This window comes from Microtus oregoni, unplaced genomic scaffold (assembly GCF_018167655.1).
Source record: "Microtus oregoni isolate MIOR12 unplaced genomic scaffold, Mior012 000115F_ref0000277, whole genome shotgun sequence".
NCBI classification, from domain to species: domain Eukaryota; kingdom Metazoa; phylum Chordata; class Mammalia; order Rodentia; family Cricetidae; genus Microtus; species Microtus oregoni.
In genome coordinates this window covers 1,530,122-1,556,459 of record NW_024544744.1, presented here as the reverse complement: position 1 = coordinate 1,556,459, position 26,338 = coordinate 1,530,122, and the positions used below count along the sequence as shown (strand labels likewise).

Below are 26,338 nucleotides of genomic sequence, written 5' to 3'. Positions count from 1 at the left end.
TACATCTTTAAACAATTATAGCATAAACAAAAGTAACACACCTTTACATAGTTAAAGTAATATTCCACAGCCTAAACAAATATAGCACATCGTTGCCTATTTAACACCTCAATAACTTTGCCTAGTAAAGATACTTCTGTAAGCATCTCCCTTCCTATCTGGATCCACACCCTTTCTGACAGAGGAGTTTAAAATGCAACTCTCTAGAAAGTCTGAAAAGTTGGCTTGGTGATAAGAGTGCTTGCTGCACAGTCATGAGGACCTGAGTTCAGATCCCAGTGCCCACTTAAAAGAAACAACCTGAACAAGGCTATCTATGCAGGCCTGTAACCCCAAAACTGCAGGGGAGACATGAGGCTCTCTGGGGCTTACTCTCCACCAACAGCCAAGCTCCAAATTCAATGAGAGACCCTGTCTCAAAGGAAAAAAGGTAGAGAGTGATGGGGCAGGACATTCAACATCCTTCTCTGATCTCCACAAACATAGACATGTTTAAAAACTAAGTTTGCTTTTGTTGTGATTATTGTGTGCATGTGTCTTGTGTGTGTCTGTGTATGGATGGGTGCATATGTGCCATGGTGTACGTGTACTCGGAGTACAATTTTTAGGAGTTAATTCTTTATCTACCTTTTTTAAAAGATAAATTTTGTTCTTTGACAATATCCTGTGTGTGTGTATGTGTGTGTGTGTGTGTGTGTGTAATGCATTCTGATTACTCTCCTCCATACCCTTTTGTATCCCCTACCCTTACTAGTGCCCTTTCTTGTTGATGGGAGCAGCTTCCTTGTTTGTCCTGGCTGCCCAGCTAGCTTACACCTGAAATAATCACACAGAAACCTTATTAATCAAATTACTGCCCGGCCCATTATCTCTAGCCTCTTACTGGCTAACTGTCACATCTTGATTTAACCCATTTCTATTAATATGTATATATCACCACAAGGTCGTGGCTTACCGGGAAAGATTCAGTATGTCTGATTCTGGCAGCTCCATGGCGATTCTCTGACTCTGCTTTCTTCCTCCCAGAATTCAGTTCTGTCTTCTCTGCCTACTTAAGTTCTGCCCTATCAGGCCTAGCAATTTCTTTATTGATTAACCAATGAAAGCAACACATAAACAGAAGGACCTCCTATACCACTTTCTTCCCCACAAATCTTTTCCTATATTCATTATTTTTTGTCTTGTTTTTGCTCACTGAACTTAACACGCACCATCTGTGTGACTATGAGTTGAAACTATCCACTAAATCCTGCTGGCTTCACTGATGGATACCCAGCTAGACTTGCCCACCATTAAAGATTCTTCTGCTGCTCTTCTTTCCGGTTCCCGCAGTCTCTCCAGCCATGAGCAGCAAATTATCTCGCGACACCCTGTACTAGGCGGTGCGGGAGGTCCTGCAGGGGAACCAGCGCAAGTGCCGCAAGTTTCTGGAAACGGTGGAGCTGCAGATCAGCCTGAAGAACTACGACCCCCAGAAGGACAAACGTTTCTCGGGCACCGTCAGGCTCAAATCCACCCCTCGCCCCAAGTTCTCGGTGTGCGTCCTGGGGGACCAGCAGCACTGCGATGAGGCCAAGGCCGTGGATATCCCCCACATGGACATCGAGGCGCTGAAGAAGCTCAATAAGAACAAGAAGTTGGTCAAAAAGCTGGCCAAGAAGTATGACGCCTTTCTGGCCTCTGAGTCTCTGATCAAGCAGATCCCGTGTATCCTGGGCCCAGGCCTGAACAAGGCTGGCAAGTTCCCTTCCCTGCTGACACACAATGAAAACATGGTGGCCAAAGTAGAGTCCACGGTCAAGTTCCAGATGAAGAAGGTGCTGTGTCTGGCTGTTGCTGTCGGCCACGTGAAGATGATCGACGACGAGCTGGTCTACAACATCTACTTGGCTGTCAATTTCTTGGTGTCCTTGCTCAAGAAGAACTGGCAAAATGTCCGGGCTTTGTATATCAAGAGCACCATGGGCAAGCCCCAGCATCTTTACTAGGATGCCCCAATAAACCTTCGTGCTACTCTAAAAAAAAAAAAAAAAAAAAAAAAAAGATTCTTCTGCTGGAACAATGAGCCAAATAAACTCTTCCACAATTTACCTTTACCACTACAACAAAAAGCAATTAACAGCGTTTTTTCCTGGTCATCTGACAGGCAAACCCTGTTTGTCATTCTTATTCTTTCAGGCCAGCCTTCTCCCAGATGGAGGCAGTCCCCTCACATGCATTGTACCAGCTCAGCAGGTGCACATCGTGGTCATTTTAGGCATGCACTTCACGGACTTGTTTCTATTTCCAGATCGCTAGGACAGGCAATTTGAAACCATAGCCTCATGTTCTGGGCACTATGGACAAGTGACTGGCCATGGAAATTCCATGGAATTTTGCACTATTTGTCCCATGACCTTGTTCCATGCCAATGACCTGTCTTCTAGCCTTGGCAGCAGCAGCACATGCATTTGTGAACCTTTCTAGGGCCAAGCTTTCCTGCAGGTTCTACTTTTGAGATTCCTTTCCTCAATCTCTTATGGATCACTTTGTCACTGAACTCATTCAAGGACTCATGTGGTCCCTTCTGGGGAACCTACTTGCTTGCTTTCTCAAAGGGCCAATGGACATATCCTTCACTCTGTGAAGCTGAGTAACAAACATGACCTGCTAAGAGGTATCTATTGATTGGGTATTTTAATAGAATGCCTTCTCCCAACATTGGTGCTTGGGAAAGGCATTTCCTTATGAGTATAATGTTGTTTAAAAACAGGAGAGCAATATACTGCAATCTGCTTCCTCATTTATTCTGGCTTCCAAGAAGACCAGATTTAGGTTTAGTACTCAATAGAGTGACTATCCTTATATCCTCTTATATTTGTTTTTTAAATTGTAGTCCTTTCTTTCCTCTGAGTGTGTTCTGTTTTTTTTTAATTAAAAATAAGTATTGTGCTTGAAGTGATTGTTTTACTTACACAGTCCCACTGAGAAGAAATGAAATTACATTTAAAAATTTAGATCTAATTCTATTTGCGTATAGGATTATGCCATCCATCCTTTTCTCCTGGACTTATTTTAAATTGTGGTTTTATTGTTTTATCCCAGATCTTTTATTAAATATATAGAGTTTTAATTTTCCAGTTTTTTCTCTCTCCAATTCTTCTCAAATGAGCTGGATTGCTTGAAACATATGAATAGTGATAAAGATCCTAAACTCAGAAGGTTGGGAGTAACAAAAGAGAAAGAATGGGGGGAAAAGGGTGGGAAGGGAGATGGGGGGACCTACTTTTTGAGCACGGACAGTTTGCAGACATTCATTTATACTCCCAAGTGACGAGAATCCCATTTTGGAAACTAGTAAGAGGCTCACAGTGGTTAAGTAGCTTAACCCAAATTTTATTTTTCTTTTCAGAGAAGTCCAACAAATACAACAATCTCATTATCTCACTTCATTATCCTTTCCTAAAATCTCCCATTCTGCCTTTCCTCTTGGTTTTAGCTATTGGCCCGGTCCTGTTATCTGCTTGCTCGTGTGTTATTTCTGAAGCCCAGGAGTCATCTGTACCTTCCCTCCCTCGCTGGCTGCTCAATTAGTCTCTGCTCCCAGCTCACACTGCCTCTTCGATGACTTCATCCTCCTCCATTTTCCAAGTGTAGATTTGAAAGTCTGGGCCCCGAAGGTTCTTGCTTGGGACTACTTCAATAGCATCTTTGCTGTTATGTCTGCTTCCAATTTCTTCTACTCCAGTCTTTCCTGGGCATAGCTGTTTTTTCGTATTTCCAAATCCCAAAACAGACAACACTCTTAGAGTATTTTATTTTGTCCTCAAGTTAAAGTCCCTTGCCACCTCTCTCCATGAATTCTCCATCCATGACTTTATTCTGCTACAGCAGCAGTTCTCAACCTGGGGGCCGCGACCCTTTCAGGGGTCAACTATCAAATAGCCTGCATGTCAGATGTTTACATTATGATTCTTAACACTAGCAAAACTACAGTTACGAAGTTACAATGAAATAATTTTATGGTTGGGGTCATCTCAGCGTGAGGAACGGTATTAAAGGGCTGCAGCATTAGGATGGGTGAGAACCATTGCTCTTCAGTGTTAGAGACTTTCGCCTCTGTGTGTACCCTATCCGCCAGTCAGAGAGGCTTGAAGATTCCTGAGTGCACAGGTGTTCCTACCTCCTGCCTCTACACTCTTTGTTTTACCTGGATGGTTCATTTATTCAATGGTGAGTATCTCTACTCTTTTAAGACCCAACTAGATTTTCTGCCACTCATTTTCCATTACCACAGTGTTTGCTTTTATTTTTTATCTTTTGTAATTATTTTGAGGAAAAGTTTCACTGTGTAATCCAGGCTTATGTTGAATGTGAGATTCTTCTGCTCGAATTACTGGTGTGTGCTCCTCATCTCTGTAGCCCTGGCTGGTCTGGAACTCGCTATGTAGACCAGACTAGGTTTGATCTCTCAGAGATCGGCCTGGCTGCCTGAGCGCTGGGATTAGAGATGTGCCCTACCATGACTCACCTGATCTCACTTGCTGCACTGGGCTGAGGCTTTCTGATTTTATGTGACAAAATGACTTACAAAAATGTTTCATTGCTAACTGGAAGATTTGCACATGAGTTCACAGAACATTTAGCACTGCACATTTTTGGTTTAAGTAACCATTGGTTTTCTCTGCTCTTAAAATATCAGCAAATTTAGATTAATTGGACTTCACGCCAAACAGGTTTGTTTTGTTTTTTTGGGTTTTTTTTTTTTTTTTTTTTTTGCTTTTCTTCTGCATTAAAGGGACCATGCTTGCTTGGGCTAGAAGAACCCAACTGGAGGTACTGGGCTCACTATGTGTGAGAAATGTCTTGAGCAGCTTCAAGAGAGGTGAGGTGGGTGAATATGAGCGACAACCGTTTGCCAACTTGCCACAAAATAAATACAGAGCAATGACAGCTTAATCTCAGGATGCTGTCAATGTGTGAAGAGGTGTGTCCTTAGCATATACAAAAAAGAAATGACAGCTTGTTGGGGAAACCTGTACTCCCATTTACCGCAGCAGGATCCGCAAAGGCTAGGCGATGCGGAGTGAGTGTGGTATGTGTAGGCAATGGGATATTATTCATTCACAAAAAGACAAAATACAGCCACTTTCAACATCATGGGTGGGACTGGAAGACAGCAAATAAAATAAGGTCAAGTACAGAAAATGAAAGCCCCCATGAAATCCGGAGCTGCTGAGAGAAGAATAGTGAGTACAGACTGCGGGCTGGAGAGAGCAGAACATGGAGCAGAGAATGTATGGGCCAGTGGGCACAATGACAGTGGTGAGAAGGGAGGGATACATTCTGGGGTTCTGCAGCACAGTCATGTGGATGCAGCTCACAAGGTGCTGCACATCTCAAGTTCTCCAGAAGGGATTTCACTTTAGAGCGTACTGAATATGGAGATAAAAGGTTACAGCAATGGAGAGGGTTTATCTTTACCCGGTGTACACGTGGATCAAAACACTGTATTGTACAACAAATATGTAAAATTATTAGTGGCAATGGAAAAGAAAAAAATCTATTACTGGAACAAAGTAGAAATACCATAAGGGGATGAATTCTTCTCAGCCAGGCCACAGGACAGATGGATCTCTTAAACCTCCAAATAAAAAGTGCTATGTCTCTATTGACTTTCTTTTACCTAACATCACACAGCAGGTAGAACAACAGATGATCCTGGCAGGAAGGATGTGTGTGTTGAGAACATCCGAGCCTAAAGACGAAAGAAATGTCAACCTGACACTCAGGTGTGGGCACTCTGGTGTAAAGAATGACCCCTGTGAATGACTATAGATTTTGTAATTTATGGCATGCTCTGGACCATGTCATTTGAGCCCAAGCCAATCTGTAATTGACCATTTTGACAGCCATAAAGAGCAGTTGCCTGCATGTGTCTACAGCTTGGCTGCCAGCTCAGAGTGGCTTAGCTGCACTGTACTGAATTCTGTCATCTTTCCCAGCCTTTAGAGTTTGTGATCCGTAGGATCCTTGCAGGGGAGCTAGCTGACCTAGGAAGAATTTTCTATTGGGCATTGACCATTAACTTATTAGCTCACTGTTAGTCTTACTTGGTTTTGGTTTAACTGATTTCAGGAGTGTGGGCTTGCATTCTTTTCCCATTGTTAAATGTGTTCCCTTCAGTGTCAGTAGCATCTTTAATTGGACTGACTCTATAAACCACGTACTGGTAAGGAGGAAATAATGGGAAAGTGTGTTGAGGAGGCAGCAATGCAAAGTGAACAGATCCTACCTATGTAGAGTGAGTCTCATTTCCTTGGAGAGTTGGGGTGTGCTTCCTAGAAAGGATATGGGTTGTGCTTAGAGCCAATGATCAATGCGCCTTCCCAAACGAACACCCATTCACATAGCCCAGTTCAGAAGTCTGGAGGGGCTGATTAGTTTTGCATCTCTAACAAGCTCCCAGGTGATGCTAAAGACTGAGTAGCAAGCACCCACATTACTAAATCAAAACGCCAGCTCCTCAACTCGTCACATTTAATTTTATTCCACAGCATGTTGAAGGGAATGTTATTCTCAGGAAGATGTTTGGGATTAAAATAATTAAAAACAAACTGGAAAGTACACACATTTATGTATCTCTTCTTTTCATTAAATATATATCTGTTCGGCAAAAAAATGTTAGACTCTTTTATACAAAAACAAAGCCAAAAACAAAACAAAACAAAAGAATCCCAAACCCTCGTAAATTGTAAAGACCTAGAATAATTACAACGATGTAAACTTGGATGTCTGACAGCTTGACTATCCTGGAGAACCTGGGTCGTAGCAGGAGCCCCAAAGACAAGGTGACATGGAACCGTTGGATAGCAACAGCCAGCCGTCTTAGAGGCTGTTAGGTTTAGTCTATTTGAGATGGAGCAGGATTACTAACTTCATTTGTGCTTTCTGCTAAGGGGCTGCTGGGAGCTTGAAAAATGAAGAAGGCAGGTCTGGGCTGGGGTAATAAGGAGAGGAGGCCCAAGACTAGATAGTGTGACAGAGAGGTTGGTCATGGTCATGGTCACAGTGCGGACAAGGAGCAGGCATGGGCTCTGTGGACTGTCTGGGAGACCTGGTGCTGCAGAGGACTGGAATGAGGCTGCTGCTGCTACACATGGAACCAAAGTGGACCAGAGCAAGGTCAAGGCCAGGAAGGGAGAGAGAGGAGATGCGAAAGCAATCTCAACTCACAGAGAGCTGATGATGTGAGTTTACCCTAGAAAGAAGGGGTAGGAGGTGGCGGCCTTTGGTCTTCTTGTCCAGTAACAGAGCTATTTTACCCAATCCCGGCCTTAGGCATTTTTCATGGTTTAGTAAGCAAATTTGGGGCAGCATGGGGCTAATTGGATTTCCTACTCCAGGCAAGAAGGAAGAAGGGCAGAAGGACATGGCCACATCAGGTTAGAATGAGAAGATTATTTGACTTCCTTACTAGTGGTGGTTTTTGCTGATGACCCACCAGTGAGTGGTAGCAGTGGAGTGATCTGAAATACTGAGTCAGGAAGTAGATTCAAGGAGATGGTAAGAAGCCAAAAAAAAAAAAAAAAAAAAAAAAAAAAAAAAACTAGGGCTAAAAATGAGGCCAAAGGAAGGGTTGACCTGCAGCTTCCCACCACCAAAGAATGGTCCCAACATGTGGGTGTGTTTGCGCTCCTCTCTGCTCATAGCTAGATCTTCCAGTTTAGGAGGAATGTGTCCAGGCCCAGCCACTTCAATTACAGTCATAGACAAAGTCATAGTTGCTGGGCTCCTTGGGGATGGGTGGAGGAGCATCCGGGATCTGGATGTTTTCCAGGTCCAACAGGCGGAGCTTGATCTCCATGCTCAGCAGGGTGTCTAGGTCATTCCGCGTCAGGTCGCTCATCATGTCCTTCCCAAGCAGCGCATTCAGCCCATCTGTCCAGATGCAATACTGGTGGGAAAGAAGGTGACAATGAACATCACCGAGGACAATTACAGGCCCAGCAGTTACTGGAACTAAGTACACGGTATATGCCAGACTGTCTACGTGTTCATCTCATGCCCATATCCTCTCTATGAAGCAGAGACTTCTATTCACATATGTTTTTAAAGCTAAGAGAACAAAAGCACAGAGGAATGAAGTGATGTAGGAGGAAATGGAATGAGTAGGATTGTAACTCAGGCAACTCAACTCCCAAAGCTTGTTCTTACAAGAATGTTTCCTTATGGACACAAAAAATCGAATTCTCTTGACTATGCAATAGGATAGCTCTCTGTAAGACACATGTAAAATGTATACCAATATGTCTGCACTTAGCAGCACATCATTCTTGATACCCATTATAGTTCCCTGTTTAGTATCTAACGCCTTCCTACCATGTCTAATAGTTAAGCATAGACACTGGCAACTCAGTTTCACCGTGGAGCCAAGGTAGCCTTTGCACTTCTTAGCAAAACAGAACTAGAAATTGGCGTTCAGTTGCCCACTGTTTGATAACCAAAATGGCTAACATCTGTTATCTTGGGAAGATATAGGTTGACTGCCTGTCAGGACCTCCTGTATCTGGATCTCTAGTGCCCAGGGCTTCAAGTGGTTGATCCCTGCAGACATCATCTTGCTTGGAAAACACTCTGGAGTACATTATTAAGGTTTTCTTCTTTCTCTTTATAAAATGAATGCCAGTCTTTGCCTCTTCAGCAGACTATAAAATTCTGGGGAGAAGGAACCATGTCTCATTTATCTGAACACCTACATTAATCTTGGCAGATTCCCCTTCAGAAAATAGAGTTCTGCTCTAACTTCAAAAGAGAACCATTGGTGCTTGGAGAAAGAGCCAAGATTTCAAAACAAACAAACCAAAAACAAAAACAAAAACCTGCCTATATATTGGTTGCTGCTCATTCACCTGATAGGTGGTCCCTGGTCCTACACAGGAGTCTATGCCGATAATTGTCCTGTTTCTTGCCAGCTTGGAATTCTTCCTAACATTGATTTGCTATAAATTTCATCCTTTCCTGTATTCGCTGGGTCAAGTTAAAATTCCAGAGAGTGATGAGACAAAATGCTAGATGGTTACTTAGGCTGTGCCCGCTATGTGATGCAGCATTTCAACAGAAGCAATGGAAGCTACAACCGCTGTGTGTGATGTGATGAAGAGTCTGCTACTATGCACGTCAATGACATTGAGGTGAGCCACACCTGAAGGGAGCAGCAGTAGGCTGTGAAGACTTCTTTCTACCTCAGCTGTGTGATCCCAGACTCCAGTGTGGTACTAAAACACTTCCGGAAGCACCCGTGTGCTCATGAATATCTCAGTCATTTTCTGACCATTTCCAACCAGCTATCTGCTCACAAAAAAGGAGAGAGATAGGGACCTACTTCCCAGCCTGGAGAGAACCAATTCTGCCAGTCGGGGTGAAGAGACTTTCATTATAAGAGCTTCTCAGGCCATTCTGACAAACACCCAGGTGTGGGTACCATTGAGTGCTGCTCTCCAGAAGGCCTTCACAGCTCTAGCAGCAGGTCACAGTGATCCTTAAGTCCTGGGACTATTGTCCCTTGAACAAAGCTTTCCCAGCCTTGGCCACCTTCCTGGTACAGATTAACCCACAGGAACATTGCTTTTTGAGAAGCAGCAGGCAATGACCTTTTCATCAAAAATTACATTGACTGATAAAGAAAAATCTGGTACTACTGAATTTGAGTTGGATTTCCCAGCACTATTTCATGATATATTTTATGGTAAAAAAAACAAAACAAAACAAAACAAAAAAAAAAAACCCTCACCTTTAGCTCTATTTTCCAAAAAGCCTAAAAATTATAACCAAATTGTAATAATTTTATCTTTTTTTTTTTAACCAAGATTGTGGTGGCTAATTACTAATTCCTATTAAAAGTAACTAGGCTTGACAGAGAAAAGGCAGGAAACATACAAGGTGAACCTGGACTATCTTGTCCTACCAGAAAGCCAGAAAGTCATCAAAAAAATGGAGCCATGTTGTTAAGAGTCGTAAGACAACTTAGGGTAACCAAGATACTAATACAGACAACAATAACATTAAAAGACACAAAAGATCTTTAACTTTTGACTTCAAAATGATACTCAAACACCAAACAAACCCTCCTGATCTTCTTTAGGAAATGCTTATTATCTTCAAAATTTACAACGGAATCAAGTATTTGTCCTGCCATCATGCATTCCAATTTTAGGATGCAAAATGTTATTGAGACCTGATTCTCTGTATATATTTCACTAATAAATAAAAATGCGGTGGTAGAATTGAGACATAGCCTTTTGCATACTCTAGTGAATCCAAGAATTAGGCATCAATCAATCATCTGTGGATGCTAAATTTGAAAACAGAGGCAAGACAACCAGAAAGAAAGCGCCACGGATATTATTTAAAAGCTGAGTTTGAAATGCGTTAGGCTTCTGACTAGAAGTATCAACAAGACACTTGGGGAAGAGTGATACTGTAATGATGTTGTTGCTTGGGGTAGATGGACCATCCATCTTACACAGATGTCGACATCCTACTCCCAGGACTCTGGGCAATCTTAGGCTACGTGGGAAAATCGAGGCTGTTACCAGCTGACCATAACAGAGAGATTATTTTAGATTATCTAGGTGATCCAATGTAATTCCAAGGGCCCTTAATGTCAGAGAGAAGGAAGGGTCAAAAGAGGGTAAGATAATGGATTTCACCATGGAACAGGAAGTGAGAATGATTTGAGGAGAGAATTCAAGTTGTCATTGATGAAACTGATGGGGGCCAAGGATGTAGGTGGTCTCTGAAGTAGAAAAAAGGTAAGGACACAAGTCTCCCTCTGAGAGTCTCTGAGAGAGAATGCAGCCTGCTGCCTCCTTGATATCAGCCCAGGGAGACTGCTGTCCTGTAAAATGACTATAAATCTGTACTCTATTTAATGGGGGCAGGTGCGGAGAGTTGCAGGGTACCTATAATTATTCTGTGTAATTGCAAATGTGTGTGTACACATGTGTGTGTGCATGCATCTGTGTAGCAGTTAAAGAGGAAGAGAAAAAGCCTTTGTGTATGTGTGTTGTGTGTGTGTGTGTGTGTGTGTGAGTGTAGTAGTTAAGGAGGAAGAGAGAGCCTGTGTGTGTGTGTGTACCACTTTGTGTCTTTGTGTGGGTAGCAGTTAAAGAGCAAGAGAGACAGCCTTTGTGTGTGTGTGTGTGTGTGTGTATAACAGTTAAAGAGGAAGAGATAGAGCCTCTCTGTGTGTGTGTGTGCATGTGTGTAGCAGTGAAAGAGCAAGAGAGAGAGCCTTTGTGTGTGTGTGTTATGTGTGTGTGTGTATGTGTGCACCACAGGATGGAAGTGTCAGTCCTCATCTAGTTCTTTGTTAGAGACGGTCACTATTTTGTGGTTCACTGCTGTGCACACCGGTCTGGTGCCCCATGAACTTCTGAGGATTTTCCTCCTCCCACTATACCACAGAAGCCCTAGGATTAGAGACGTGTGCTACGGTGCCTGACTTTTGCATAGGTCCTAGGTATTGGAACTCAGGTCCTTACACTTGCACAGCAAAGACTTTGCCCACCAAGCTATCCTTCCAGACCCCTGTTACCATCCATTCATTGCCAAGTATTCATTTTTGGGAGGCCTCTTTCCCGCTATTTGATAAGTGATGCATATGTAACAGAATGTTCTTCTATTTTCTGTAGCAATTATGAGAAGAAAATGATTTTGAAGAAATTGAAAGTGCTCACAAGCATATAGAATCTACAAGAAGTGGTAGCTATGTTAAAACACATACACACACTCACACACTTTTGGCAATCCCAAGCATTTCTCCATATCTGGAATTAATACACATGCTGGGGAAAATAGCTTGGAACTGACTTAAGTAACAGCCCAACTTCTTCTATTTTTGGTCGTTTTCTATGTCTCTTATATATCTTGGCTATGTTGGCCTGTTCATAACCGCAAGTTTATTTAAAAACAGAAATGGGAGGCTATGTATCTATTTTCAGACAGATGAAGACAAAGTCTTACCCTTCTGCAAACTAAATGTCAAATGACACAGAATTATATTTAAGCACCATTCTAAATGCAGGATTTGTGTCTAATCTTTCCTCTTTCTTTGGGGTGGATAATTTTATTCAAAACCTTCAAACCATTGAAAACCAGACGCTAAATACCTTTTAAATGAACTGACTCTCCTCAGGGAAATGAGAACAAAAGTCAGATTCTATTAAAATGTTCCTTTCCTTCTAAGAGCTGTTTGTGCAGTTACATGCAAAACAAAAATTTGAATGGTATTACCTAAAAATAAAGTTTCAAGCGTGATGCTGGGGTCTAATTTACAAGAGAAAAAGTTAAATCAACCATAACTGCTACTTTATTTTACAAATGCATTTTCCTAGACTTATGCTAAATATTTTAAATATAGCTGACAGTGTGCTTCAAGAAGAGGAACAAATTATACATATAACAAGATGTCAAAAAGGAATAAAAGCATCTTGGAAATAAAATTCCAACAGCAGAGACGGCCCTGAACCTCTTAAAATAGCTTGAAGAGACTTGGTGGAGAAACTACTTCATCAGATGGTCCACGAATAGAGACACCATTTTATCTGGGGAAGCTCTAGAGCAAAGATTAAATATTCAATGTGCATCAAAGCCTTAGCCAGGGCTGCCTCTTCCTCCGGATTAGTTAAGCCCTTGCTGAGCCTGAGTCATTTGCACATCAGTTTTCTTTATGATCATCCTCCAGTTTAGACTCTGAACTGTGTTAAAGGAGAACTATTAGGAAAGGCTGGCACTTTCAGGAGGTAGCCCCACTGGAAAGAGTTCGGCATTTGGAGGGCATATATATCTACGTAGGGGATACTGAGACACTGGCCCTTTCCCCTCTCCCTGCCTCCCTGTCGCCATGAAGCAAGCAGGTTCCCCCTCCATGTGCACTCATCTAAATGCAACTCAGCGCAGACTCAAACCTCAGAAAATAGAGGTCCAATGTAATCTGTTATTCCAAGTAACGGCAGGCATTTTGTTACAGCAAAGCTGGATAAGACACAAGCTGCTAAGAATTCTGAGCTGTGGTAGCTGGTGGTTGTCTAGGTTTCTGCTCCATGTCGATAGACACCCTTTTATTCATGATTTCCTCAAACAGTATTCAATGAGAAGCGGCATTTCTTTCTTGCTAGAACCTTTCCTTCTTATTTTTCTCTCACAAGTTAACCCGTTACCAAGACCCCTTACCTCATGCTTGTCAGGCGCAATAAAATTCAGTTGGCAATTTGAGTCATACAATATGGAGAAAGCAAGCTCAAGCACCTCCTGTGAGAGAACAGAGAAAACAGCGCAGTCAACAAAACGGGAGCTCTTAATACTACAAATGGTTGAGCTTAAACATGGAACACGGCTCGTCTTCCGTTGGTATTAGAAGAGCATCCATGAAGCTGGTGGGAGAAGAGGACGCATTTCTCCAGGTTTCCAGTATGAATCCTCCTCTGGATTCAGCACAGGCCTGCATGAATCATCTCACTCTCATAAGAAGACATCAAGCCTTATCATTGCCTTTTGATGGGCAGGGTTTTGAGAGATGGCTGGCACCCGACCAGCGCTGTGTATCTCCCTCTTTAACAGCACTGAGGGCTAATCAACCTTAGCCACTCCCACTAGACACCTCTATTGGACGAAATATAGATACTATTCCAGAGGCAGTGAGACTTCTGGGTAAATTCCTCTCTTGATACCTAGCCTTGGATCTTTGTACCACCATAAGCAAAGGACACAAGAATCCAAGATGTATCCACTAGAGGCTGTAGGATATAGAAGAGGAGCGTAGAGGCCAGCGTTAGAAGACAGGCTCAATCACTGATGTGCACTTGCTCAATGGGCCAGACCAAAGGTTCCAAGAATTAAAGGACACTTTCTTTCTTTCTTTCTTTTTGTGGATAAATTTGGACGAAACACCTAGTATCCTATCAAATACATATGTTATACTAAAAACCCTTCTTAGAGTGAGTGTCATACCCATATAGGGTAGCACAGTCACTCCAGGAGTTTGAGAAGTTGGCAGAGTGAAGGAAGCCTCTGGAAGGTAACAATCAATAGCCCATATCAGAAGCCCTCAGTTCCTAACCTGGACGGGAAGGGTCAAGTGTATGCATACCAGCACTCTGCACCGTGGTAATGCATGCTCTTGCGTATTTTCTTTGCACCTTTGCTGGCACCACTGATTGTGACCTCTGCCCTTTTATGATCTGGGAGCACCTCTGCTGAGAAACTGAGCATAAAGCATTTTTTTCTTTAGGAAGCCAGACCTCTCCACATCATTCTCCACCTTGATTGTTTGTGAGAGGATTTGCCTTTGGCAAATGACTCACATCACAATGCCTCAGAAAGACTATTTCAGATGAATTAAAGAATTCTTTCAAAAGAAATCCCCAAAGACCTTGTGTTAGCTGGACCCACTCTGAACGCAGCCTCCTGTCAAGCTCTTCTGGCTCTCCTGGAATTCTCCATCTGGCTCACCTTCAGTTGTCCTCTCACGAGGAGGGGACAGCTCTGCTTTGAGCCCAGACTGCCATGCATCTCACATTCAAAGGGTCCCTTCACTCTGCCAGAAATAGAAACCCTGGAGGAAAAGGATGCTCAATCATGGATGCACATCTGCATAAACTCCTCTCTTCATTTCTTATTCACTTTCTTCCTCAGCCCTCCATTCAGCCTTCAGCGGAGTTATGCAACAATCAAGCACATTTTCCATCGAGTTTGGCACCTGTTTCGATAACAATTTCTGGGCCTTTAAATTTATAATCAAAATGGCAGTAGTCATACTAGTGGTACCATAAGTTGGTGTCATCTTTAAAAAAAAAAATCAATGAAACAACACATATCGGCAACCGTGAATCCCACTCTTGGGAGTATTTTTAAAATTACCCAAGCAAGCCAAAGTTATATGTTATTTCTTGTAAGGAAGTTATGAGAAATTAAATCTCTCCTGCTCCTTTGGGTATTAAGGAAATCACAAATAGTAAGATAATTATGAAGGAGGATCTGATGTTACGTGAACAAAGGCAGGAGAAATGTCTCTATTGATCACAGTTGTGGTAATGGGTAGCCATTTATTAGGAGGACTCTGACTCATATGTGAACGTGAGGATGGAAAGGGGGGGCTTTGTTCTGAAACTCCAGCTACAAGGATGTCCCTTCGCAAATAACAGGACAACGTGAATTGCACCAAGGTCTCTCTGCTCAGCCCTGTGTAGCAACTCTGACAACTGCTGGTGTGGGCAGCACACGGCCAACACGCATGCCCTTGCCCAGGTGCTGAAGCCACTGGCGACCAGGGAGTTGGAGCTGAGATGTGCAGAAATCAAGAAGGCACACAGGAAGGGACACAGTGACCTTGGGCTTTGCCCTCCTTTGGCATGCATATACTTGTCAGGACGTGAAGGATCTGAGCTGTCACGACCTAGACTCCTGATAAATACAGGCAGGAAATGGGAAATTCGTGAGGATGTCAATTCCCACTCTAATCTCACCAGGGCTGCCTGGGAGGGGTGGGAGGAATTAATTCTCTGAACTGCGTGCCTGCGTGAAAGGGTGCTATCATTTTTAATGGGTTTTATTGACATCCCTGGCTTGCTGTCAGTGAGTCATTGGTGAAGGTCAGCTCTCTGACACTTCCGAAAGGAAGGATGCAAAACTGGGAACAATGGCACCTCTTAGGCCAACTCTCCAGAAACTGCCACCTGTCCAAACTGCCCTTAAGGAAGATAGGCTCCAGGTGGCAGCTGAACAGGCTGTCACAGATCTGGGACAGTGTCCTGCTCTGAACCTCCTCTCTCTCTCTCTCTCTCTCTCTCTCTCTCTCTCTCTCTCTCACACACACACACACACACCACTCACAGATACCTAATGCATGGGAGTTTTGCTGTTCACCACTGAAGGTCTTCTGTTCCTACAGGACTAATTAAGTAAAAAACTAGAGGTCATAGCAGCTCCTCTCCACCCAGCTCTGCTGAGGCACACTGCCCCGTTGCCTTGACTAGGAAGGCTTTGAACGGGCCTAGCTGTGGGGAGAGAGGGAATAGGATAGGAGATTGATAAACATTTCCTCACCTGCTGAGGTCTCTGAACTCAGTACCTTGCACTTGGTTCTCTAACTCTGGGCGAGACATGCAGAGTCACGAGACACTTGGAGAAATGGAGCCTTAGCATAAGGAGGCATCTACATATGCATTTTCCCCGGGTAAATGATGGGCTGGCACTATGAGACAGAGATTTCTACAGCGTATCTTCAGTGTACAGAGTTGGCTACCATTTTTATATTGCTTTGGGTAACTTAACACTGGCCGTTTCTCCCAGAGCTTCCATAACCAAGTGGGTTCTCCATCTACCCAGTCACATTAAGGGCTAAGTGTTTTCATGGAAGATACATGATGTTGTTTGGCGTGTGTCCGGATGTTAAGTACAACCATAGATGTAGTAGTAGATTTCCCAGCAGGTCATCCGCACACCCATGCACTTGACTTTCTAGTTTAAAAGGAAGAAAAGCTGCCTTTTATCTGTGCAGCACGGAGAGTTCCCTCTTCGCAAAGGTGAATCTCTCAACCCTTCTGTATTCTCGAGATCCCATCTCTGTATCTGTGTCCATGTGGTGACCTGGGTTTTCTCCTTTCTCTACTCCTCTTTCCATCAGGCTATGGCATAACCAATTTTCTTTATCTTTTCAATTTGGGTTTTGTTGAGTTTTTTCCTGTTTTCAGTTTCATTATCTCTTTTCTAATTTCTATCCAATTATTTCTAATTAAATTTCTCTGCTTTTCTAGTGTTTTACGATAGGGACATTAATGATTTTAGGGTTTGCTTTTCTCCTAAATACTTACTATAATTGTCCTCATAAATGCCGCTTTCACTGCATCCCACAGAATTTATATTTTGAATTGTATATAGCTTGATACACATTATTTCTCTTATGACTTTAAATTATTGGTTGTTTGGAAGCATGTTGTTAAATTTTCAAACATTTGCATTTCCACTCTCATTCTGTTATTGATTTCTACTTTAAATGTACTGTGACCCAAGAATATGCTTTGTGAGATTATTGTTCTGAGAAAATAAAGCGTTTCATTTTTGTCATGGTGAAAACCAAACAAAAGATTTTATGGCCCAATGTGGATCTTAGTGAATATTTTTGTGAGCTCAAGAAGAACATGCATTGTGCTTCTGGCTGGATTATTCTATTGACAACAATTAGATCAAGTTGATTGATGGTGCTGATAAGAGACCCAGTTGGAATTTGATTGCCATCTTGCTTGATCTCTATTGGTTATTAAGGCAGTGCATCCTCAGCATTGAGGCCCCCTTTTGCTCTGAGCTTCCAGACTCATGTATTTTGATACTTCTTGTTAAGTTCACGTGTGTGTAAGGTAAGACTGAGGTGTCTTCTAGGAGAAACAGCTCCTTGATAATATCCTCTCGACTAAGGTCTGATCTCTGTAAGGTTAATAGAGACACCCCAGCTTTCTTTCGACTAGAATCGGTATGTTTCTCCATCGCATCACTTTAAACTTACATTGAAAGTAGAGTTCTTACAGATAGCATAAAGTTCCTAATCTAACATAAAATTCGTTTGTAGTTGCTGTGCATTCTCCATGTTCCTGTTGCCATGACAGCAGCTCAGAGATTGCTTCCCCAAATCAGTACCCTGCCACTGCCAGTGTCCACAAATAGGGTGCCACCTGAGGCCCTGTGGGCAAGAGGCCACAGCAGGATCTAATGATTCACAGAATGTCTGATGACAAAGCAACTTCTGTGTTCCCTGAATCAGATGACCTTTCCAGAGGGAAACGGACCATCCGTGAAACACTGTCCAGCTGTGAAGACCTGAGGTATAACCACCATGGAGTTCCAGTTGTTAGCTTTATAACCACTCAGTGCTCCTCACACCCTGCTACCATCCAGATGTGGACATCCAGGGCAACATCTGCCTGGACACCCATCAGAATACATGGTCTGCCCTATATGAGGTCAGGACATTTTGTTCTCTATCTAGAACCTGTTAGAAGAACCCAGCACAGCCCTTTGCACACACATGCTGCCAAGCCCTGGAAACTCCCCAAAGCTAAGGTGCCAGACCCCAGCGGGCCAGCCTCCCTCCCATGGTATCGCTGTTTGTCCTTAGGAAAAAAAATAAGGCCAATCCTTTCCCTTATCTCTATATAGGTTTTTGCTTCTTGAGCTGTGGTGTTATTTCTGTTTTCTTTTTCTTTTTTTCAAAATGAGTTTGCTTGAGCCTTTATAATGTATATTAAATAAGTACGCTTTGATCAGTTTTTGTATAAAAGTCAGTTTGAAAACTGTTGTCTCTTCATTGATGCACTGGACTGTGCTGAAAGTTATTGGCGATGCACTTAGATAGACACGAACACGCTGGTGACACTAGCTGTCTGTTCTGTCCCTTCCCGCCCTCCCCTCCCTCTCCTCTTTTGCCTTCTTTTTAAATGTGAGCAGGGCAATAGTTTCTCTCTGCCTCTTTAATCTAGCTCCCATTCGTTCCACTTACCCAGTTGCTTTACCATGCAATAGACTCTCTACTACGATCTTCAGGAACACACAGCAGTCTTTTGCATAGGTGATGAAAAGCTGATATTTTTATTTTATTTTCACCTTTTCTTTCTTTGATACAACTCCTGCTTTTACCTCGATCTAAGTTTCTAGTCCTTATCATTTCCATTCTGACAGAACCAATTCATTTAAACACCACTTGTAGAACGTCGACTTTTTCTATTTTAAATCATAGTTATAACTTTCCAATCCGACAAGCTCTACATCTGTGTCATTTTGAAAGAGGCGAATGATTTACACAACCTAACGAGAAAGCAGAGTTCTGATTTGGATGATCGCTCTGTTTCTGTAGGCTGTCTTGCCCACCCCGCATTTTAGGGTAAGAGGAGGCATACTTCTAATTTCTTTTTTTGGGACATATTAGGTAACAGGAAACAAGAGCCAGGTCTTTAGACTGATAATTTATGTTAATAGAGCAAGACAATTGGGCTTTTTTTTTCTTGCAGAATATATGTGTGGCATGTATTGGTATCTGTGTATGCATGAATGTTCACATGTTTGGGATCTATTGTATGTGCTTTCCGGTGTGTATGTACGTGTGTGCCTAAGCATCTGCATGCTCAAAGTTGATATGAGCTGTCTTCATGGATCACTTCCCACTTGACTTACTACCGCAGGGTCTCTCACGAAACTTGTCCCTTCGTTCAGCTTAATGTGCAGAGGAGAGTGACAGCCCTCAGGATCCTCACAAACTGGGGCAAATGCAGGAAATGTCTCTGAAAGTATTTTACAGAATTCCCGTTTCCTAGTCAGCATGTTCAAACCCTGGTAGACTGCTCTACTGCCAGCCAGCCCTCCCAGGCTTCTGGGTTAGACTCTTGGGTTGTCAGTTTGTTCACATGACTTCCTGCTCAGTTCAAGTGCTACATACCCACAAACCTCTCTGGAGCTGAGCAGAGCCCGTGCTCTCTGAGACTTAAGAGCGAACACCTGACATGTGGAACATATGGCTCTCCCTGCTGGTGTTGAAGGAAGGCAGCCTCACAAGAGGCAAACCATGAAACCTAGGACTTGTTGCCACAGTTTGTAGTGCTCTTTGGAGTCTAAGGACAACACAATCCTCATCTCTCTGACATGGAAACTCCCACAGGTGCTTTACAAGAGACCCCCAGACTTTAGTGCCTCCAGCATCCCTCCATATTATGATGTTTGTCACTGGAGTACCTTTTTGGCTTGTGCTGGGGTGGGCTTAGCAATGAAGAAATGCACAAGGCCTTGAGTTGAATTGTATCTCTATGTCACAAGGAGCAAGGATCTTGCAATCAGCATCCTTGCCTGTATCTTTCCCTTCTGGCATCCTGAACAATACTCTCACAGGACTTTTGGTTTTCTTTGAGTATAGTCGTTGGGTAATGACCTTTAATCTTCATTTGGAATCAGAAAACAGGGACCACTTATGTTAATCCTGACTGTTAAGCAGAATATATGAGTTTTTAAAATTCCTTTTAGACACTGTTTTGAGAATCAAAGAAATAAACTATTGGTTCATGTGACATTTGGTACACAGATGTCTAGAGCAGCCAGGTAAATCTAGATTTGTTTTGTTTTAGAAAGACGATCTTGCTATGCAGTCCAGGCTGGCTATGATTTTCTTGCATCATCCTCCTTTGGGCTAGGATATCAGGTGTATATCACCACACATAGCTAATCTTTATTTTCCTTTTAATGGATGGTATATAAAATGCCAACGGGTAAAACAAAGAATTGGCTCCTTAATGCATCCCTCTGACCTAGAAACAGAGGACATTTTCTATCTTTCAAGATTGTGTTCCATCCCTGTTTCCTCATAAAACAATGTGGACCACCATGGTGAAAACTTGCGGTAAACTAGAAAGAGATGGAGAAAAATATTGCACTTAACAGACACCTAAGTATGTATTCCTGAGTACTGCTCTCCTTTGAGCTAAATTTGGATACTTAATAGTCGACTTTCTATGATGTTGAAGGATACAAGGCACTTAATATTTCATGACATTCTTTGAGCCAGAAGTCTGTCTTGGGCTTCACTGAGACTCTAGTGAAGCAGTGTAGGGAGCAGGAATATCATGAAGCGGAGATGAGAAGAGGCCTAAAGAAGGGTTGACGGTGAGCAGAAGAGACTCATACAAAGACAGAGTGAGAATACTCACTGTAATTTCTAGGGTTGGAAGTAGACAGGAAGTAGAGGAACAAGAGAGAAGAGGCATTACAAAGGTGATCAGGCAGAGGGAGTGAGCGCGTTAAGACAGGAGAGCAATGGCTCAGGGAAGAAAAAGGGAGAGCCGAGATGTACAAGTCGACATACAATGCCCTTGGTTCCAGGGTGAACCCTCCAACACATGCATGTCCATTTCTGTGAGCGAAGGCTGGGATCACTATGATGGCCCACTGCATTGTACAGACAGCCATTGACAATGATCTAGAAATCATACCTTGTTTTGTTTAAGGGCACCTTTCTCTTTCATGTGAGGGCAGTCCTTTCCCGTCACCACCGCTTTGATATCGGCCACCGGCACTGCAATTCATAAAAACAATGAAAGTTATGACACCATTGAAAGCTTCAATGTCAATACAGGAGCAAAGGTACTCATTGAGTCTGCTACCATGGTTGGCACTGCCCGAAGCCACTACAAAACAAAAAAGAAGCGAAGTGACAAGAGGAAAAGGTCAGGCAGTGTTCAGAGACTAGACACTCAAGCATACAATGTTCTGGTAAAATGTATCTCTAGCATGCTAGTTCCATAAATATAATTTGGTTCACTAAAAATTAAAATAAGACCTACCATAGTGGTGCTGTTAGTGATGGTATTATAACAGATGTGGCATTAGGTAATAGTGGTTTTGGCAATATAGACACTGTAAGGCTTTCTGTGTGCTAGGATCAATGCCAAAGGCTTCATATAGATTGATACCTCTAGCTAGCATTTGCATCTTTGTTGTTTGTTTTTGAGTGGTGGATAAGCAGAGCAAGTATATCTAGCCCAAATCACCTGTCTGACTCCACAGTTCGGAACTCACCTCCAAAATTTCTCCCTTCCCCAAATCGTTAATTCTCATAACAATTCCTTAAGGTAGGTTTAGCTGTCCTTGTTCAACAGGCAATGGAAATAAACTCAACACAATAAAGGAGCCTTCCCTTTCCAATAGAGCCTTTGAAAAATAATGCAGTTAGATAGAACGATGTTATCTTAAATCTTGCTCGGGAGTAGGAGGGAGATAAGAAGCAGAAAAAGCACCGCATTCAAAATACTCTTTAAGATCAAATGAGAGGGACAAGGACGAGTAGGATGGTTCAGAACCTTGATTTAAAAAACAACACTAAGTTATCCATCCTTCTCCAATCCCAAATCTGCCAGCCCCACAAATGATTGTGAAGCCAGCTGCAGATGCTGGCAGGCTTGGCTTTGCCGAAGGAGAGTTGGAAGCATCAGTTCCCTACACTTCCTTAAAGGTGGACATAATGGCAGATTTCATAGTTTAAGCTTGTACATCTGCACTGATTATAAGGTTGATAGTAAACAATGAAATTATAAATTTACAGAATATTAAAACACTAGATCAGGAGGGTCCCTTAAAAGCTAATGTCCCAGAATAACAAAGACAACTGAGAATTCTGCCTAAATGTGGTAATGTGCCCAGAGCTGTCAACCCAGAGAAGTGGGGAAGTGAGGAGCTCCTCCAGAGTCTCTGGAGGCTTCTCCATCATCTTCTTCACAGCATCAGTTCCTCCATCATGTAGTCAGTCCATAGTTGTACTCAATTTTAGTATCAATTCCTGGCTTCTCTTTCTCCCTTCCGGGCACAAGGAAGACAATGCTTCCCAGCAACTTTGCAGTTAGTTGGGGTCTTGTGCTCTGGCCAATGAAATGTAAGAGGAAGTACCAAAAAGTCCCTGTCTGCCATTTCATTCTTCTGTGTTCCAGCATGCTGATACAGGTATATATGTAAATGGCTTGTGGCCATAAGTGACTGGGGTCCTCCGTCATCACCATCACAGGTTAGAAGTCTTTTGCTGTGCTAAGACTCAGAGGTGTAGGGCTGCCTGCTCCTGTACCACAGTGGAGCAGTGTGGCCTCTCCTGACCTCCTCTGATTAAACATCTTGTAAGTTGGTGCTAAGATTCCTGAGCCTACCTTGAACACTGGCTTCAGGTCTCACAAGTCCATTTTCATAACCAAGGACTGGTCTTGCTGCCTACCTGGCTGATCTGTCTGCAGGGAGTATCTGAACACTAGGAGAAGCTGGTTGCATTTGCAATGGAGACACTGAAGGGAATTTTAAATCTAATTAGCAAGGCAATTCAAAATTCCTCTTAAAGCTTCATCAGGAGTTTGAATCACAAGTATATTGCAGAGAATCCTTTGTTATAAGATATGAAATGCTTAATGAACTCCACAGTGTCTATCCTCTGCAAAAGTAAGTTACCCCTCGGCTTTGAAAACATGTAGAATGGGACCAGGAAAATACAAAACTGCCATGGATCAGTCTTTTGAATCCTCAATGCAAAGGCTTCACAGAAGGGAATCTCTTTTCAATGGATATTGTGGCTGTACATATTTTATATTTAAATATCCATTGTCCTCTATCAGGGAGATAAGCTGCTGTGCCGCTCATGGGATTATGACTAAAAAGAAAACACAAATTCTAAAAATACAGTCCCTTTGAAAAGCTGTTTTTTTTTTTCCTTTCTTTCTTTTCATAGTTTTTCTCTAGCTGCACTGGAGGATTAGCCACGGGGAGAGCCATAACCAGTGTCTTCTGGTCCAGAGGCAGAAACCAAGGGCTCATGCTCACACCATGGGGAGCTCACAAGGGCTTCAAAGCCAAGCTAGCTTTTTGATTTGGTCTTTTGACATGGGAGAAAGATAAAGAAGTAGGGCAAAGAGCTGGGAGAAGCAGGAGGCCATCAGAGAAAGCACCCTTACTCTGGGGTACACCTTCACGTCTCATAATTACTCAGTTTAGGGAGGATTGGGGTGAATTGCCATTCACCACCATTTTGCATTCGAGAAGAACCCCTTACATGATATCACACAGCTAGTCAGGAACAGATCTGGTCTTAGTGCTCCATGCTCCCTTCCTAGGCCACCTTTGGGTTTGGAAGGTGTCAGTATCATAATGAAAACAGACACGAATGTGGGCTTCACTCCAAGCACATTCAGGAAGCTCCTTGCTAGTATCTTAGAAGAGACTTTAATTATGATTTAAAGAAAAAATAATACTGAAAAACCAACGTGGCCACAGCGATGAGAACACTTTTAGCTTTGTTTTCCTGGGGTCAAGTCAAGGCAAAACGTCTCCAAGAGGCAGCTCGCTCTATGCCTTTGCTGTGTGCAGACACTGCTGTGTGCAGGTATCCTCCGTAGATGCTTCTGTGACAGGAGACAGGGTGGAGGCAGGTCACGCCAATAGTTAGTACAGAGCCTGCTCTCCCTAACCTAGCAAACCAGTCTCATAGCACTGAGTGAGGGTCCATTCGGTGTCTTTGTAACCAGAAACCAAGGCTTTGGGGGCTCATTCAGCCTCTTGTTCTACCACTTTAGGTTTAAGCTCTCAGAGTCCCAGACGATTTTTAGCTCAGGCAGGAAAATGGTAAAGTAAAATTGGCCATGGAGCTGTTTGCCTGCCTGCAAACATCCTTATCTCACTGTTTACTAACCCATGACTTTCAACTAGCTATACTTAATGCTTCTCTACCTCGCTTTCCTTATCTATAAAATATGGATGAAATGCCCCTTCGGGATGTACAGTAGATAACTTATGTAAGCTCTGAGCACCGAGCCTAGCATACATTATGCACTTAGCAAATGCCACCTGCCATTATTCCTATTACCAATAATCTGCATTAATTCTCTCAGTAGATGGAGGGACCGAAATTCTTCGCTGTGATTTCATGACCCAAATCCCCCACTTTCCCTGGCTGTCAGCTGCTAGCCTCATCCCCTATAAATAGGCTTAATCTTTGAGGAAGGCACTGGCCTGTGCTTTCCCCTGAGGTGGGGGTGAAGAACACTGGCCTAGATTCTTCCAAACTGAGGCCTTGAGGGGCCACAAGCGTGGCTAGGAAGCAAATGAGTCTCATGTTTAATGGGAGTGATGGTGACGACAGCCTGCAAGCCCTGAGAGGGAAGCAGAGTAAGAGGGGATGCGGGGAAATGTGGATTTTTCAAGGGCCCCGTTTCCTAGCAATTAGGAAGAATAGGGAAAGCATTGGCTCAACGCTTAAGGGAGAAGACAGCTAAGAAGAATCCTTCAGTCCTCACTAATACTAGCTGTAGTAGAAGGTCCAGTTGAACCATTTGACTCATCAATATCTTACTATTTAGCCCTGGTTAAGTCAAGGGTGGAAGATAATTCCCCCTGCCTCAGGAGAAGACAAAAATACATGGCAAGGCAATGACTCTTACCATTAATTAAGGGAAATGATCCTTTTCCTTTTTTTCTTTTATTGAAAATGGATTTTTTTTGTAAGTTATATCTTGATTGCAGTTTCCCCTCCCTCTACATCTCCTATTTCCTCCTCTCTCCCCTCCCATCTTGATCCGTCCTCATTTTGTCTCTCATTAGAAAACAAACAGGCATCAAAGGAATAATAATGAAATAAAATAAAGTAAAACAAACACATAATAACAGAATAAAGCAGATAGAAGCAAAAGCACCCAGAAAAAGATATAAAAAACAGATGTAGACACAGGTTCACTTACTCACACACCCAAGAATCCCATCAAAACACAAACCCAGAAGCCACAACAGATATGCAAAGAACCTATAGTGTAAACAAAAGATGAAATTGAAAAAGAAGAGAAAGGGAAAAGTCCTGACACAGCATTATGAGACAAGGAACCTTCAAAGATGCCAGTGAGGTCCTTTCCTGTTGGCATCTATGGCTGGGCATGCAGCCTACCCTTAAGAGTAGCTTGTTTCCCTAATGAGACTTCCTTGAAGAAAACTAAATTTTTATTTGCAAGTGTTTATCATTTGGAGAAAACTTCTGGGTTAGGGGTGGGGCATGCGTCCACTTCTCCTTTCATCTCTAGGGTCCTGTCTGGTGGGGAGCCATACAGGTCCTCGGCATGCTGCCTTCGTCTCTGTGAGTTCATATGTGCTTGGTCCTGGTGTGTTTAGAAGGCCTCATTTCCTTTGTGTTCTCTGGCTCTTACATTCTTTTCTTCTCCTCTTCTGCTGAATTCCCTGAGCTTTGAGGGGAGGGATTTGATGGAGACATCCTATTTAGGCCTGAGGTTTCCAATGTCTCTCACTCATTTTCTCTAGTGGAATACATTTTCTGCTTTTAACGGCCCAGGTAGAATGTAGAATTGGCACAGAAGGAAACACAGGTGTGTGTGCTTGAAGTTGCAAATTTAGTTTCCTAGGGCAGGGCAGGGCAGGGCAGGGCAGGGCAGGGCAGGGCAGGGCTTTCCTAGACACAACTTTATTTCACTTTATTATATGAATATACCCCCTTCTCTGACCCCTACACAGATAGACACAATCTCACCAACCCACTCTCCCCAGACAAACACACACCCTAAAAATTCTATAATTTCTACCTCTCTTTGCAAGGGATAAGGCGTGATACAGTCTTTGGAATTCTGCATCACCAGACTTTAAAGGTCACAGAGGAAATGGAGAGACAAGACTGTCGGAGGCGTCCTCGGGAGGAAGACTGCTACCTTCTCCCAGAAGCAACGTCAGCCCATGGCCATTCCCAAACCCTGTGCGGAGAGTGGAGATTCACAGCTCTGGCTGCGTTCATCTGGGACCA

The 26,338-nt window shown here is 43.0% G+C and overlaps 1 protein-coding gene and 1 pseudogene across 5 annotated transcripts in view; one reads left to right on the top strand and one right to left on the bottom strand.

Annotated features, from left to right (window-relative positions):
- The first annotated feature begins 1,343 nt into the window (after positions 1-1,343).
- LOC121443974 lies at positions 1,344-2,003 on the top strand (annotated as a pseudogene).
- A 4,503-nt stretch (positions 2,004-6,506) lies between these two features.
- The window catches only part of Elmo1 (engulfment and cell motility 1), a 535,377-nt gene continuing 515,545 nt past the window's right edge, over positions 6,507-26,338 (bottom strand). For all 5 annotated transcript variants that reach the window (XM_041645693.1, XM_041645696.1, XM_041645694.1 and 2 more), the window contains 3 exons: positions 21,006-21,088; positions 13,216-13,293; positions 6,507-7,936 (listed from right to left, as the gene is read on the bottom strand). In XM_041645693.1, coding sequence (XP_041501627.1) covers positions 7,736-7,936; positions 13,216-13,293; positions 21,006-21,088 — 362 coding nt within the window. In that variant the 3' untranslated portion in view covers positions 6,507-7,735. The remainder of the gene's footprint in view (positions 7,937-13,215; positions 13,294-21,005; positions 21,089-26,338) is intronic.